The 17,659-nt window shown below is 42.4% G+C and overlaps 1 protein-coding gene across 1 annotated transcript in view; it reads right to left on the reverse strand.

Annotated features, from left to right (window-relative positions):
* The window catches only part of CORO2B (coronin 2B), a 127,848-nt gene extending 110,564 nt beyond the window's left edge, over positions 1–17,284 (reverse strand). Inside the window, exon 1 of the mRNA XM_030578305.1 lies at positions 17,035–17,284. Coding sequence (XP_030434165.1) covers positions 17,035–17,049 — 15 coding nt within the window. The 5' untranslated portion in view covers positions 17,050–17,284. The remainder of the gene's footprint in view (positions 1–17,034) is intronic.
* Positions 17,285–17,659: the final 375 nt, after the last annotated feature.

Raw genomic sequence — 17,659 nt, forward strand, 5'->3', positions numbered from 1 at the left:
TTTTTTTTTTTTTTTTTTGATTCACAGCAATTACTCAGGGCCTGATCCTGAAAGACTGTGAGCACTTCAGAGAAGCAGAGAGTAGTGGGTGCTCCTACCTGTTAGGAGAAGGGGTCTAATTTTGTATTTTATTCTCTGTTGAAAGAGAAGCTCTGATTTTCATCTTTATAATTCTGCTTAGTAAAGAAATCTGATTCCCTCCTTCCTTTGGGAACAACATGTCCCTTCATACGATCTCAGCAGGTCATATGCTGCAAAACAGTTAGTCAAAAAACTACAATGCATAGTATCTGTAGTTCCCATTCCCAATACGAGCAACCCACTTTGCACAATTTATGAACAAACAGCCAAACCAATTCATTCGAGGGCAGCTATAAACTATTCAGCAATCCCACAGAACAGCCAACGGCAGTGCCAGAATACAGTTAACAGAACCAGGCAGCACATGCAAACCGAATGGGCCCACTCTTAAAACAGAGACTTTGGTTCCATCTATAGTGACCTTTTTACTGGAGAAGAGTCCCCTGGTTGCAGCTCCACTGGTGCTAACACAAGCAAACGCCAGCAGCTGCCTGGAGTCCTAAGCGGTAGTGTTGACAACACCTACTCAGAGCAGGGTTAGATATCATGTTGGTAAAAATACCAGTCTGTCTATCTGGTGCCCTGTCCATGCTGGTGTCCTGTCATAATCCAGAGATGGTTCAACAACAGCTACCAGCTGGTGATTCTGCTGAGCTCTCTCCCCATAAAATAAAGGCAAGTATATATCTGCTTGAAAAGATGCTAGGAGCATTGCCAGCACATCGAGGGATGTGATCAATCCCCTCTATTCGGCACTGGTGAGGCCTCATCTGGAGTACTGTGTCTAGTTTTGGGCCCCACACTACAAGAAGGATGTGGAAAAATTGGAGAGAGTCCAGTGGAGGGCAACAAAAATGATTAGGGGGCTGGAGCACATGACTTACAAGGTGAGGCTGAGGGAACTGGGTTTATTTAGTCTGCAAACCAGAAGAATGAGGGGGGATTTGATAGCTGCTTTCAACTACCTGAAAGGGGGTTCCAAAGAGGATGGATCTAGACTGCTCTCACTGGTACCAGACGACAGAACAAGGAGTAATAGTCTTAAGTTGCACTGGGGGAGGTTGAGGTTGGATATTAGGAAAAACCTTTTCACTAGGAGGGTGGTGAAGCACTGGAATGGGTTACCTAGGGAGGTGGTGGAATCTCCTTCTTTAGAGGCTTTTAAGATCAGGCTTGACAAAGCCCTTGCTGGGATGATTTAGTTGGGGTTGGTCCTGCTTTGAGCAAGGGGGCTGGACTAGATGTCCTCCTGAAGTCCCTTCCAACCCTAAGATTCTATGATTATTCCCCATTCCATTTTGAAAATAACCATCATTGTGAGAGAGGACCTGGCTGTTCACTTCAACATATGTTTTGCTTCTATCAGCCAGAACAGGAAGCAGAATCTAAATTAGCTGACATGTTCAATATTGCATAACTTATCCAAACAAATTTAAAATAGTTGGCCAGATATACTGGTGTCAATGGACACTTGTAGGCCTTAAGAATTCCACTGGAGCCACTCAGGATTTGGAGATGTAAGATTCATTGAGTTTAAAGCCAGGAAGGACCATCTAGCCTGACCTCCTATCTAACAGGCCATTAAATTTCACCCAGTTACCCCAGCATTGAGCTCAATAACTTGTGTGGGGCTGAAAAATGTCTTCCTGAAAGCAGACCAACTTGACTGGAAGCCATCGAGACAGAGAGTCCACCAGTTCCTTTGATGGTTTGTTCTAACGGATAATCACCCTCATTGTTCAAATTATTGCCTTATTTCTAACTCTGAATTTGTCTGGCTTTAACGTTCGGTCTTTGTGTAACCCGTGCTTCAGTGGCTGCTCCTTTTAAACACAAGTAGTCAGTTTGGTTTTAGTTTGGGGTTCCCCCCCCCCCCAAGAGTGAAGCAGCTGTCCACTGACTCCAGTGGGGACTAACAGGGAAACAAAAAAGGGGGGAAAAAGGACACAAACCCTTGGAGCATGCTCAGTAGGACATCTCCAAAGGTGAGGGGGCAATTCCACTCCCAAGCAGAAAGAAAAAAAGGTGCCAAACTCTTCAGTTAGTTCCAGCAGACCCAGAGGGAGACAGATGTATCAGAGGGAAGGTGGAGATCTTTGCCCAGAGGGCTGGTGCTCACAGGCCTGTTTTTACTAATTGCAGCAAGCAGATAACCAGGAGAACTGGGTGCTTGCTGCTTGTTCAGCTCAGGACTGTGAGGTGACACCAAATGCCAAATCACTGGTGCATGTTTTAAATGCATAGGGTTTGCGGCCTGTGTACCTTTTGGTACTGAAGAAATCTGTATGATTGATACTTTTTTGGTTTGTTTTGGTTTGTGTAGTATTTGCTGTATGGATGCGATGGTAAGATTGCATGTAGATTTGAGGAGTCTTAGTTAATCCTCAAATTGCTCTCTCATAAAAAAAAAAAAAAAAAAAAAAAAAAAGTGTTTTTCAGTCTGAGCAGCTTTATTACATTGTGATGTCCTTATTCCAAACTGATGCAACTCAGGGTATGGGCACACATGACTGTACAAAATATGCATATTTATCAAGTGTTATCCACAGGTGGGATTTCTGCTGCCAAAGCAGACTGAACCTGCTCACTATTCCTGCAGTAAAATGGAATTAATATGAGCTAAGTGTAGCACAGAGGTTCTCAAACTGCCTGGGCGGCCACACACAAGAAAATGAAGAGTCACTCACCTAATTAGTGGAGCCGCGTAGGCATGGCTCCACTAATTAAGTGCCTGGACCCTGGAGAAGATGCATATGTAAGGTGAGGTGGTGCCCTTGGGGGGGAGTAGGAGGTAGGTGGGAGGGGGCAGTGGGGTGAGAAGAGTGGGTGGGGGGAATTTGGGACATGCAGGGCTGCAGCGGACAAAGAAAGTGGCGACTTTCGCCAGCTCCATGGCTGCGGCTGCCGCGGAAAACCCCCCACTTCTTCCCAGCCCCAGCTCAGGGGCTGCCGTGACGGGGGAGACAGGACACATCCACCATATTAGAAAGGTAAGACTACTGATACTAAAATATGAGTTGTGTGCTTTTATTTGTAGAACAAAAATGTTAATTTTTTTTATATATAGTGCTTTTATCCAAAGCACTTTACAATAGTTAGCTAACGGTACAAAAAACATTTGGAAAGATCATTAAATGGTCCGCTCAGACCCTCTGCAATTTTCAAGTGGTTCATGAAAAAAGAACGTTTGAGAACCACTGGCGTAGTAGGCTACATACATTTAAAACCTGTGGCACCCGAACAGGGACAGCAGCATCCTGCAGTTGAAGATTGTATATTGTCATGACCATGGAACTTGCTGGCTTTATCAGCTTCATCCAGACAGCTCAGTCAGATTGAGTGGGATTCACTCTACTGTTAAAATGAGGAATTGACCCAGGCTTTCAGGGACAGTAACCAGACTTAAGAGAATACAAGCTACCACCTAGGTACTGCAACTTCAGAATGTAATGAGAAGTGTGCAACTCAAATGGTAAGAAAAGAATGTAAAGAGGTTAAACTGAATGGCAAATGGAATGTAATTCCCATTATATTGAGAAATTCCCCTAATACTTCTGACGACAGGTATCCAAAAGATGACAACTCGTTAACAGGAGGAGCAATTCCAGAGGACAGTACAATTAATACTAACCAGACAGGAAATGCTGCAGTGGTGAGGTAGATTTTGATACTTGGAAGCTAGAAATACAACAGCTACTAGATGATCCTGAATTGTCTTCTAAGTGAAGGCAAAGGAAGTTAATAGGAAGCTAGTCACCTCCAGCGAATGAAGCTTTCAGTTGAGGGAAATCTACCCTGCAGAACGTTTGTTTGACAGAGCTGGGAAAGAATAATGGCCCTGTTTCCAGCGGTGATGAAGTGTATGCGCAATTCGTAGAGACCTTTCAGAAATCCATGGAAATACCCTCTGAGTATTTGGGAAGATTAAACAGCTATTTGAGAAGGGTAATGGAGCAGAAGACATGCATGCAAGAAAGCCGTAATGTACAGTCAGTAAAACGATTTATTCATAGATGTTGGGATGAGTCCCTGATTACACAGCTCCATCGGAGGGACCATTTGGATACTACTACTATTTCTGAGATATCTTACTTTCCAACTGCTGTACAAAATACAACACTTTGAAGAAGAGAGAGCAAAGAAGGATTATGCAGCTGGTGGAAAAACCAACTGTCAAAGCCAAGCAGCTCATGCCATACCATAGAAGCTAACCGTGGGTCAAGTTCTGCTGCGAGAGACTCAAAGAAAATGGAAAACCGGACAACTCAGCTTGAAGGAGCCCCAGTTAAGTTAACGGAAGGACCTGCCACTCCAAAGAGGCAGCACTCAACAAAACAGGATAGCTCTCCAAAATTTCAGGAAACACCCTCAGCTGCTGAGGAATCTATCCATGGTTCTTCTGTTACAACTGTGATAAGGAGGATCAGTCTAGTACTCCATCCATAGAGCCGCTCGAGGGTGAGTTAGTACAGTGACTCTCAACCTTTCCCCGACTACTGTACCCCTTTTAGGAGTCTGATTTTTCTTGGTAAAAATTTTATAGGACCATCAGGGAAGGGGAAGATCTCTAGCCTGAGGGCTGATGCTCACAGGCCTGCTTTTATTAATTTCTGCAAGACTATAACCACAAGAAGAAGGATAGCGGCCTACTCAAAGAACTGGGTGCTTGCTATGTGTTCAGCTCAGGCTGTGTGGTGACAAATGCCAAAGCAGTGGTGTACGTTTTAAATGCGTAGGATTTGTGGCCTGGATACATTTTAATACTGAAGAAATCTGTATGTCTGATACTGTTTCCACAGTACTGAATTTGTGGAATAAGATTGTGTTTAGATTTGAGGAGTCTTAACCCTCAAATTGTCCTCTTGTAAACAAAGTTTTTGTTTTTTTAATTCTGACCAGCTTTACTACACTGCAGAATCTTTATTCCAGACTGGAGCAACTCAGGGTATGGCCAGCCAGAACTGTCCAAATTTGCAGATTTACATTGTGGTGTTATTCACAGATGGGACTTCTCCTGTCAAACCAGACTGAACCTGCTCACTATTCCTGCAATAAAATGAAGTTATAGTGGGTACTTGTGTAATCCAAGTGTAGTGAGTTACAACTGGTTCTTGCTGCTAGATTAAAGTTCCCCTGAGATCCCAGTATTTTCTCTCCCTATGAAGGTACTTACCCACTGATCAAGTCACCTTTCATGTTTTTTATTTTTATTTTTTATAAGCTAAGGCATTTCCTCTAGTCTCTGAATCACGGTTGTGGTTCTTTTCTGCTCCCTCTCCAATTTTTCAACATCCTTTTTAAAATGTTGACACCAGAAGTGGATGCAATATTGCAGTATCAATCTCACCAATGCAGCATACCTAGGGAAAAAAAGTCACCTCCCTGCTGCTACTAACTACTATATATGCTACTATTCAGATGCATCTGAAGAAGTGGGTTTTTTTACCCATGAAAGCTTATGCCCAAATAAATCTGTTAGTCTTTAAGGTACCACCGGACCCCTCATTGTTTTTGTGGATACAGACTAACACGGCTACCCCTCTGATACTTAACTACTGTATAGTCTGTCTACACTATCAAGACAAATAAAATACTGAGGGCAACAAGGCAGAGATCTGAACCACCACTGATTCTTATCCAGACAATATAGAGGAGAATCAAACTATAATATATACAGATGCAACATATATTGTATAATTATATTTAAGAACCAAGTCTTACCGAATCTCGAACATATTATACTATCTAACATTATGAAATTATTATACAGTCTTTGAATTCATTTATTTTTTTAATTTTCCATCACGACTCTTCCGTAATGACTATCACAAGCATTGTGAAATGGGAAAGTCTAGTTTATATATAAAACTTCCAGCAGGCGTTGTTTATCTCTATCACCTCCCACAGGGAACTAAGACGCCCTGGCGGACATAAGGAGAGCCCAGTTCCCACAGCGAAAGGGGAGCAGAGGACAGCGAGGGGAAGCATAGGGAGGGACACGGAGATAAGAGAATGGAACAGATGTTAAATATTGTTGCATGCTTTAATAGAAAGGATTATATTAAGTGCTAGGGCTCCATTTAAGAATGTACAGTAAATCAGACTCAGTATCCGGTACAATACAGATGTTAAAAGAGGAAAAGCAGTAGATGTGGGAGTTCTAAAATGACTGTGTTTGTGATGGGAACTCTTTCCCAAACATCTGATTTAAGGAAGCGGCACAATTGTAATGGAGACCTGGCATCTGGCTGTGGAGGTCTTGCTGCTTTCAAGAAAGGGTGACATACTGGACGAGAGCAGACATGGTACCCATCGGTGAGTTTGTTAATGTCATGACCATTAACTAAAGGGGATAAGCAACCCAACAAAAAAGAAAAGGGTATTCAGCTCACAGAGGATTTTCCTCGTAAGATTTATTTACAGGAAACACACTTGAAGAAAAGTGACAAATATCTGATGACTTCTTGGACACAGCTACCACATCTCTTACTAGAGCAATCTAATTGAAGAGGGCTCGCAATACTCTCTACTAAACACATCTCTTTATTGTTTCAGCACCACTCAGATCAGGGGGAAAATACATTTTAATTAAGGGGTCCTTGAAAGGTAAACTTCTCACCTTCGCCAATGGATATGCTCCCAATCAAGGGCAAGCTTTTTTTTTTGAAATCAGTTTTTTTAGGGATTTAGGAGGTGTTAGGAAAGGGGATATTCCAGGGGGGATTTAACGAGGTGCTTAATCCTTCTTTGGATTGAGCGAATGTACATAGAAGACATTGGTAGGAACAAGGGCAAATTTGTTGCATCACTTAGAAAATGAGGATCTAGTGGACATCTGGTGGGAGATGAATCCGGATGTCAGGGGATATAGATATAGATATATAGATTCTGCTACTCCTGGATCTTATTCAGAATTTATATTATTATTTTTTGTTTCTAGGATCTTGTCTAGTTTGGTCAAAAAAAAAAAAAGCTAGTCTTGGTGTTTATAACTTGGTTTGATCATGCCCCTGCGTATGTTAGATTAGAAGATTGGGAATCATCGGAAAAAACAAAAGAGCCCACCCTTGAATAGAGCTTTGTTGTACGATCCTCTTAGAATTAAAGAGCTGGAAGAAAATTTCCAGAAACATTTAGAAGGAAGTGATCAGTAAAGTGTCCTCTGGGATTATGGACAAGCAGTAAATGAGGAGGAATCTCATAAATAAAGCATCAGGTCTTGAAAATGTGAGAACTCCTTGAGTTCAGTTTGGTTAAAGAACTTCCTGCTTTGACAGGTAGACAAACCTATGGAATCTAAAAGTGTGTGAGAGAAAATAATTGAGATAAAGAGGGAAGATTAACTTGTTACAAACAGATAAAGGTGAGCAAACACTTAGCTATAGTAAACAGAAATATTATGGACCAGTTAATAGAACCGATAGGTTTTTAGCCAGAAAGTTAAAAAAGAAATAGGATACGATAGGCATCACTCTGATTAGAAATAAAAAGCGAGATTTAGTAACTGGCATCAGACAGATCTCTGAAACCTTTGCTAATTTTTTCCATTTTCCCCATATTTTGTAGTCTCAGAGCATCTAAATCCTGAACTTGTAAATAAATATTTGAGAAGTATGAAACTGCCTTAGCTTTCAGAGGATGCCATGGCAGCTCTTGATAGGCAAATTGCTGCAAAGGAAGTTGAAAAGGTATTTAAGAATTTAAAATCCAATATAAGTCCAGGTCCTGAGGAATTTCCTGGGGAATACTGCAGAATTCTCAAGTAAGTGTTGGTACCTATTTTAACTAAATTGGTTAATAGTATACTGCAGAGAATGAGATTTTGCATTTTCCCATGAATCTTATAATTATGAGGAAATTATTAAAGAGAATAATCTTTGACAAAATGCCAGCTTCCTAGAAATCCCCTGAGCTGCTCATTAATGCTCTAGTGAAGGATCGGCATTTTAAACAGAAAAACAAATGTAATTGTTAGCACTTAGACTTTGTATTACACGTACTGGAAAAATGTGACCCTTTCCTTCTATGGAACTGTGGTATAGTAAAATATAGACCACTCTTGTCATGGAAAAGTTTTCACACCAAGAGGTACACAAGAGTTGCACCAAAAAGAGGACAGTTATTTAGAAATGTGGTTACCCTTTCTACCATATTCAGAGGAGGCGGGTTCTCCACCCAGCAAGTCAGAATCTTTAGTCAGGATTTTGGAGTATAAACTGATCCAGAACAAGCAATGTATGATTTAGCATGTTAATGTTTTATTGTAACTTTGCCTTAATAAAGAGTTAGACAATAAAAAACCCACCTCCATTTGATGAGGATTCCCCATGGACAACTATTCTGACACCTGTCAGTTAGCCAATTTGTGATCTATTCAGAGTGTACTTTAAAATAAAAGCACTATACACTATCAATAATCAGAATGTCTCAGAGTACTAAGGCAAAATATTTTACAAAAGTCTACAGTTACCTTTAACAAACAAAGGCCAGAATTAATTTATTTGACAAAACCTATTTTCCATAAAACCAGGTTGATTGGCATTATGTTCCTATCCTTTATGATCACTAATTGAATCCTGTATCACCTCTTCCATAAGACCATAATTTGCCCCAGTCACTCTAGAACTGCATTTAACTAGATTACAAACTACAGTATAATTCTTCTTTACAGAGAGTCCTGTTCCTACCACCAGAATAACATAATTGTATCTCAGTTCATAAGTGGGTTCCATTGTAATTAGTAATTGATCATATTAGACTACAGCAAGTTATTCTCTCATCTTTTACTTAGCATGTTTGACTCCTTTGGAGTAACACAAAATAAAGAGTTACTAAAATTGATGATTCTTATTTAAAATTGATTTTGAGACCTATCAGCTGGCCAGCGTTTAATATGTGCCATGTTAAATTTGTAACGTTCTATTTTCTTAAATACAAATGTTAGATGGTACCAAGTCAAAAGCCTTAAAGAAGTCTAAATATGTTACATCAACACTATTGCCATTATCAATCAAATGTGTAATCTCGTAAGAAATATCAAGTTAGTTCGATAGGGTCTGTTTTCCATAAATCCATTTTTTTTGCATTAATTGTATTACCCTTCTTCAATTCTTTATTAATCAAATCCCATGTCAATAATTCCATTATTTTGCCTGGGGTTCAATGTCAGGCTGACAGGACTCTAGTGACAGAGGTCATCCTGTTTATGTTTTTAAAACAGTAGTATACTAGCTTTCTTCCAATCCTATGGAACTTCCCCAGGTTTCCAAGACTTATTGAAAAATCAGTATTAATTGTCCAGAGAGCACCTTGGCCAGCTCCTGTAGGATCCTTGGATATAGGTTAAATAGACCTGCTGATTTAAAAAATGTCTAATTTAGCAGCTACTAAACATCCTACTGAGTTACTTTCCATTCTGACAGTATTTCATTATCGTCATCTTCTACAAATACATTACTAGCCTTTCTCCCCAAATTCAGAAGTGATTCATTGAATGCTTCTGCTTTTTATACACTATTGACAATTATACAATTTCCATCCAGTAACAGACCAATACTATTGTTAGGATTCCCATTGTTCTCCATGTACTTAAACTCCTTCCTACTGTACTTAACTTTTCTGGCCATTGATCACTCCTTGTGTCTTTTTACTTCCCTTATCAGTTTTCTACAATTCCTAGCTTCTAATTTATATTCATTGCTATTAATTTCTTCTTTTTTAATTTGTGTTTTATATATTATAATAAAAAAATTTATAGCTGCTTTCACTCCCCCTCTCCCCCCACAAAAAAACACCTGGTTCATTTTTAACTGCTGTAGTCTTCCTTCTAGAAGATTTTTGTGAATTTTGGAGCATTTAAAAATGTTTTTAAACAGTTCTCACTTATTCACTTTGTGTATTCAAGTTCTTTCTCCCACCTTATTTGGCTCAGTTTTCAGCTTTGTGAAATTGGCCTTTTTAAAGCACCAGCTAGTGGTTTGGACTTTATTCTGCTTGCACACAACCAATATAATCAAGTCCTGATCATCTGCACCTAAGCAACCACTAATTCTTAGTTCTGTATTCAGTTTCTCTTTATCTGTCAAGATGAAGTCCCGTATAAATGAGATCTTCTGGATGTACATAAGTTCACTAGGGAAAGATTGCAAGGGGCAGTTCCATTTTTGATGCAAAGCTACTATTGTGTTCCCAGGTAAGCAGCTGAAGACAAGGATGGCTTCACCTACCCCATATATTTGAAAGGTACTTCCCAAATTAACACAGACTGACCAGAAGTCAACCACGTGCTCACTCTTCCATGCATTATCTTGGCGAACTGGCCATTTCCACACAAGGGAAGGTTTGGCCAGAATAATGGTTATGAGACCAGACAGGTGGCACTTCTGATATATGCATGTATAATTGGACAACATGGCTTGGTGCATATGCCTCTTAGTCTTCAACCAGTGTAAGAGGAATAATTTTTCTGCCTGCTCCTTGGTGCACAGTGGTTTGGCTGTGGACGATTCATCATAACTCTCCCTCAGCAAGCTAAGCCTAACCTCCACCCTGGACATACCCTCCTTCTTGGGCTTAGCGAGCCGCATGTTTGTCTGCACTGCTGAATCCAGGTAGGCTTGGCCCGTGTGCAAACAGTAACTGCATACACTGAGCAGATGACCCCATTTGTTTTGTCAGTATATAATTCTGCTGTCACAGACCCATGTGTTGTAAAATGGATAAACATATTAGGGAGGTGGGGAAGACAGTTTTCACTGTTCAAATGAAGATATGGGCATTTATGTTAATAACTTGTTTTAACGTTTAATATTCAGACCTTAAACTTCAAAGCAATGGTAACAGACCAGGCCGGATTAAAGTTCTTACTTTAATTGCTGTTTTAAAAAGATTACGTTCTTTTACAAGTGAGGGAAGCTCCTTCCACTACAAATACAGCTGATGGGACCCTCCAGGTTAAAAATTCAGGGAGGAATCCTTTACACAGCAGTCTGTTTAGTCTGAGAAGCTAGTGAAGCATCTTTCTGATAAAGTTGATATATTTATAAGACTTTGGAAAAATAGAGAGTAGGCTAAGTGCCAAGTCTTAAAGATAACAGCACTCAAACCCAATTTATAAGATGGTGTAGTATCATCGGCCTTCCATGGGGTTACTCCAGGGAAGAATTTGTACAGCATGCATCAATTTGCACCAATTTTTCCTTTATCTAATCTTATTGATGTCACATCAGGCAACATCCCCCAAAGGCAATGATTACTGGTCAGTCTGAGTTTCTATGAAACATTCATGAAGTTATGAGCCCTTCTGAAACAGGTGTCTAAAATTCACACTTGAGTGATGGGCAAACATCAAAGGCTCAGAGATTTTTACCAGCCTCTTGAGTTTCCAGAACTGAGATGAAGAGTATCATAAGCAAAGCCCTGCTATTGATATATTTGCAAGTCATCTTCCTGGTCTGGCTGGTGCCAGGAGGACTGAGACTCGTCCCTAGGTTAAACAGTAGTTTCCATTGGATTCCCTTAGCTGATTGCTCTTGATTTCTGCTGGTGTCTAGTGACTTCTATTGGAGAAACAGGAACCACTAGGACAATAGTTCTGTGTTCCAAAGACTCATTGCCAGTTGGAACCAGCTGAACATTTTCAGCTGGAATTTTCACTATGGTGGTAAGTGGGTAGAAAGATAATGAAGGCAAGAGAGAGATGGAAGGTTTTCCAAGCCCCCAAAAAGGTTTACTTGGAGTTTGGGGTAGATCCTTGGGTTCTCTCTACATTTGAGTCGGTTCCTCCCTTCCCTGGTTATAATTTGACCAAGTTCTCCTTGGCCAGAAAGTCGGCATACAGGATATGGGCTCAAGCTGTGAGAATGCATTTATCTGAATTTGTTATGAGCCATTTGGCATTTTTATTGTGAGAAGGACAGAGGGCTGTTTCAGACAAGGCCGACGTCCAGGTTGTTTCAGGTATTTCACAGACACGCACGCACACACACACACACACACAGACCCACACCATAACAAAAGCATTTAATGCTAGTCTAACACATCTAAGAGCCTTTCAGTATTTGGTTTTAAGATTTAACAAACACCACAACACACCAAAACCCCCACAAGCTCTGAGATAGTAAGTTCTTCAGCTGTATTTTGGAAACTGTGGCCTACATTTTCAAAAGGATGCTGAAGTTAAGCATTTAGGGTCAGATTTTCAAAGATATCTAGACACCTAAGGCCTTTGAAAATTTGATCCATTGGTCCACATGTAGGCACCATATTAAAAGTGGCCTGATTTTTAAAGCTGATGAACACCCACAGCAACCACTGAAGTTAGGGGAATTCACCAAACAACACTCTTCTGTCATTGGGGGTTGTGAGGAATCAACCTCTCAGGCAGCGTTAAGGTAGGTGCCTAGGTTTAGGCTCTCACGTTTGAAAATGTGGGGCTCAGGGCTTGTGGCAAGGAGATCCTGCTTTGCAATTTTGAGGCCCCATGGTACACTTCCCACCTTTAAGAGAAGGAAAGATTTCGCCTTCTGACTTGGAGTGAAGGCACTCTGTGTCCGACTGACAAGGGGGCAGCATGCCCATCCCTATGATGAATACCTGACAGACATACAGTAACAGAGGAGCTCAATGCTTAAGAATGTATAGGAGTTATTTTTCAGGACTTCTTCCCCCCACCCATGTCCAGGATACTCTCAGGAGCCTTCTCAGCCCTGACTTAACTCCCATTCATGAACAGCCACCCCGAGTCCTTGCATCACAGCAGACAGAGATTGGAAGGGACTCCCTTCGGAAATAATCAACACCACTTGAGTTGTCCAGAGGGCACGCTGTTCTGTGAGAACAGCCCATCCTTTCCACATCTGACTGAACACACCACTTTGCAGTGGTAAGGAAAAAAACCCAACCTTTTCCAGGGAGACAGGCCCTACTAACGCCTGACAGCTTAGATCCAAGTGCTGATCTCCTTTGAGAGAAGCCACCACCATTCACCCTGCCATCACATTTCTTTCCTACAAGAAGCATGACAGGTATCTAGAGGACATCCTTACAGCACATGGTCATGTGCTATAGTGACAGTTACATAGACCTCTACCCCGATATAAGGTGACCCGATATAACACAAATTCGGATATAATGCAGTAAAGCAGTGCTCCGAAGGGGCAGGGCTGCGCACTCCGGCGGATCAAAGCAAGTTCAATATAACACGGTTTTACCTACAAAGCGGTAAGATTTTTTTGGCTCCTAAGAACGTTATATCAAGATAGAGGTATGCTTCATATCTTTGTTAGAAGGCAACACTCATTCACAGAGAGAAGAGTATGTGTTTACAGTGGATTTCCTGTATGGTTGCTAGCTTAGTCCTTGTGTGTTGGGTGGTGGTAGTTTTTGGGTTTGTTTTTAATAAAAAGCAAGTGCTTTGAAAACAAACGCAGGGAGTCTCATCATGCATCGCGCCACTGTGCTAGTTATCCCTGGACCGGCTCAGTAGTGTGCACCACGCAGTACCGATGCACCCCAATATTGCATTCATGGCACACAGCACGGATGAAATCGAACTCCTTGCTAGAGTTGGGCAAATAATTCATTTTTTTCAGTTCAATGGCGGTTCTGAAAATAAATCGTTGGAGTCAGGATGGCGGGGACAGAGAGTTAACTTTAAAAAATTGGCAAGCTGAAAAGTTGAAAACTAACTCATTTTGGGACAAACAATGTTTTGGTTTTGAGCTTTTTCAAAAAACTCTTTTTTTAAAAGTAGAATTGAAGTAAATCGTGCATGTATTTTAATTGGGCGGAAGAGCAAGATATTTTATTTTGAAAATGTCAGAAAAACACATTTACTGTTTTTTAGAATTTTTTTAAGCCAAACAAATATGGCAAAAGTCAATAAAAAGACACAAAATGTCTTGGTCAACCCAAGTCTGCGTATTTTGGCGGGGAAAAAAATTTTAACTGAAAAATGTTGCCCAGCTTCTTATCCAAGTGCACCTTCTGCAGGATATCGGAAAGGCTGGATGCGCCTTGGCATGGAACAAGTGTAGCAGCTTCAAGCACTGGGACCTGCACGGAAAGTCCCACGTGTAAATCTGACAGCAGGTTCAGGGCTTTAGTTGGGAATTTTCCTTTGAGTTATAACCCTTCATGTTATAGGGACACAAGATATGGAAAGGGAAAACAACAACAACAAAAAACAAATCAAATATGGAACATGCTTTATTTTACAGCGGCCCTTGGGGTGCTGTGTCATATTAGTATTTTACTTTGACTTCTAGTTTTATCATTTATTTCAATAGAAATAAATAAAGGAGTGCTCTATCTATGGGCCTGGACGTTTTGTTCTCTGTAATTCTGAGGAACACGCACTGTCCAGGCCTTCACTCTACTCAGTTGTGATTGAATCTGTTTTGCCAACTCCAAGCATTAAAAAAACATTATTCAAGCCCCACAAAAGCAACTTCTTGACTTAAAAATGGTGACATTTTCAGAAATAAACATGGAGTTCCTTCTACTTAACTTACAGGTTCATATTTTCAAGCTTTTCTCTACAGCCACAAGGGCTAGAAATGTACTTCTGCTGTTCCAAATGAAAGTTAAGATGCTGACACATTCATCCATCTCCAGGAGCAGAGGCTTTGAGAATCACACTGTATACTGGGAGACTCACGAGAAACTCATGCAAGAGTTGGCACCGCTGTTCAGCACTGGTTCTCAGCAGATCGCTCTCCTGTTAGGTTAGGAGACAGTGACGTGGCTTGTCCAGCCTAGTGCACTAGGCCCATGTCAGTACTGGCAGTTGTGTTTAGTCTTCGATTTAGAGTGTAAACTTTTGGGGCTGGGAGCTCTGTATGTCCCCAAATACCTTTATGCTGTAGAAATAAAATCCATCAGCAATGCCATCTCTCTGAACAGAAAGGCCAAGGGCATGCTGCATGAAAAGTAGCAAGCAGCTTTCTGGCAGTACAACAGTAAGACCTCACTGAACCCCAGGCAAGGCTGTCACCCACATAGGAGTCACCCCATTCTCATTTGCTTCTGCTTCGTATGCAGAAAAACAGCAGCCGTAGGAAGCTTGGTCACTACTCCCTACCTTTCATTGATTCAAAGCCACGCGCCACTAACCTGCGTCACACCAATGGAACAAAGGCCAACAGCTTCGCTTGGCCTCTGACACCTGCCCACACACCAGAAAGAAGTCAGTTCATTCCTTAACTGCTAAACAAATGTTGATCTGAACTGTGTGCCTGTTGCATCCTTACTTGCCTCTCTGGAGTCTTTGGCTTGTCAAACGTAGTTCAGTAGCTCAAAGCTCAAGTTAACCCAGCCTGAGGTAGCAGTTATTCCCCACCTCCTTACCAGAAACCCAGTTGTGCATTTGTACCTGCTGAGTGTAAGTCTTTGCATTAGCTGTATCCTGATTTTCCAGTCACAGGATTGCCCTGAACAATTTCACTATATTAATAGAGCACAAACCAATACTATGGAACAAAATATGTAGCAAAACCCTGTAGTATGATTCCAGCTGGGAACCCTCTGTAGAGACAATCACTTTAACGTGCCTCTACACTTTCTAGTATACTGCCCCCCTCCCCATCTCCCTTCTACAACTGATTATTCTGACTTTTGGGTAGCTGCTAAGACTTTTCACTGCACTGGATTTCTGTTTCTTTTGACATTCATGCATCAGCTCAGCTAATTCTACAGATCAAAGACAAGGAGTGACCTGGTGCAGTTGGGCCAAACAGGTCTTTGGTCCACTAACATGTGCGATGCATGGCTGCTCACTTGTCGAGTCATGGCCTTAGAGGACAAGGCTACCTGTGCTGACAACGCTAGACACAAAAGCTGATTTGACACAAAGCAACCACACAATTAGATCTTTTCACCTGAATCCTCCCTATAAAAACTACATTATATTTATTTTCTCAATCCCAGAACCAAGGATCAAGTTGAATGGGAAATAAAAGTACTTGGATCCCTGGTATAAGACACTGCAGGTACTGTCACTATAGATATGAAACTAAAATGCCAAGAAAGCCACACTGGTCCCTGTTAGAACAGTAATGTGGGAAACCAGACACCCCACTTTATGACCAGAGAAGGATCCGAAAGGACCACAGATAAACAGAAGACATAAAGCTGAGCCAGCTTTACATTAAAGAAAATTTACTTCCAGCACATGGCAGTTCCCTGCTCTTTTCCATTAGAGCAGGTTTGCTTTATCCTGCAGAGATGGGTGCAGAGAGGAGCCCATGACATCGCACTGTTTTTTTTGATTAAAGTTATTTACAATGTCCCATTTCAGCTGCCCTACTAGTGAGGCTTGCTTCCCTGCAAACAACCTGGTGGCCACCTGTAGATATCGGTGACGGGCCTGCCAAGGAAATCTGCTTCGCCAGGGCTGGCTCATGAGGTGAGCTCTGGAGGGGGCAGGCAGAGTTGCCCCACAAAGGGTTTTTGTAGCTCTCCCTGCTAGCCAAACGCAGAAGAAGCTCAAGTAGGGTGACCAGATGTCCCAGTTTGATAGGGACAGTCCTGATATTTGGGGCTTTTTCTTATACAGGCTCCTATTACCCCCACCCCCGTCCCGATTTTCCACACTTGCCGTCTGGTCACCCTAATCTCAAGTGATCTCTCATCCCTACTCTTGAGCAAGGAAGGGAAGCAGGAGCCAAGCCCGTGGGAGGGTCTTCCCTGCTGGAAAGCCCCAGGGGCTCCCTGGCTACCAGCTCTCAAGGGGTTAAAAATGCAGCATGCACTGAAGCTCATTAGGCGAGGGAGCAATTGAGGAGTGCGGCTGCAAAGCGGCTCCCCCCTTCCCCCGGGGGCTGGAATAACGCCCCCCCCGTGGCCCCTGCCATCGCTGGGCTGCGCGCAGGGACCGCTGCAGCGCCCGGGCCAGCAGGCAGCCGGCTGCCCAGCTGGCGGCTGCAGGGCTGCGCTGCCCGAGCAGCTCCTTACCTTGGTGACAGTCATGCAGGAACGGTGGGGCCGAGTGAGCAGGCGCCCCGGTGGAAGCAGGCAAAGCTCCAGGCAGGGGAAGCTGCTGCTGCTGCTGGCGGGGGGGTTCGGTTGGGTTTGGTTTTTCTCCCCCTGCAGAGGAATCGGCGTCAGTGATTACAGGAAGAGCTAGGGACCAGCCCTCCTCCTTCGCCTCCTCACTCCCAGGCAGGCTGATTAAGCTGTCCTTGCACTGATGGCTGCAGTGATGTCAGCGTGTGCATTTATAATGCATGAGCCTCCTTCGCTGCAGACAGAAAGGGGGGGGCAAGGAAACTGAAGGCGGAGGGGGGGAAGCAGCGATTGATTGTGGTGGTGCACAGTCCAGGAGGGAACTGGCTGCCGTTCAGCTTCAAGGGGGAAAGGCCCTTTCCTTAACTCTGTGAAGAGCACAGAACTTCCCAAGTCAGGGGACAGGAGACACCTGCTGAACTTCTTAAAGATGGTTTGTGGCGATGGTTTCATGCCCGCCCCTGGGTCTCTAAGAGCCTAGGACAATGGGCCCCTTATGAACAGATGCATGGAAGGATAAGTCAAGCAGATGCCGCAGACACTAAACTGACTCACAGAAAGTTGTGTCCCCAGT

This window comes from Gopherus evgoodei, chromosome 10 (genome assembly GCF_007399415.2).
Source record: "Gopherus evgoodei ecotype Sinaloan lineage chromosome 10, rGopEvg1_v1.p, whole genome shotgun sequence".
Classification (NCBI taxonomy): Eukaryota; Metazoa; Chordata; order Testudines; family Testudinidae; genus Gopherus; species Gopherus evgoodei.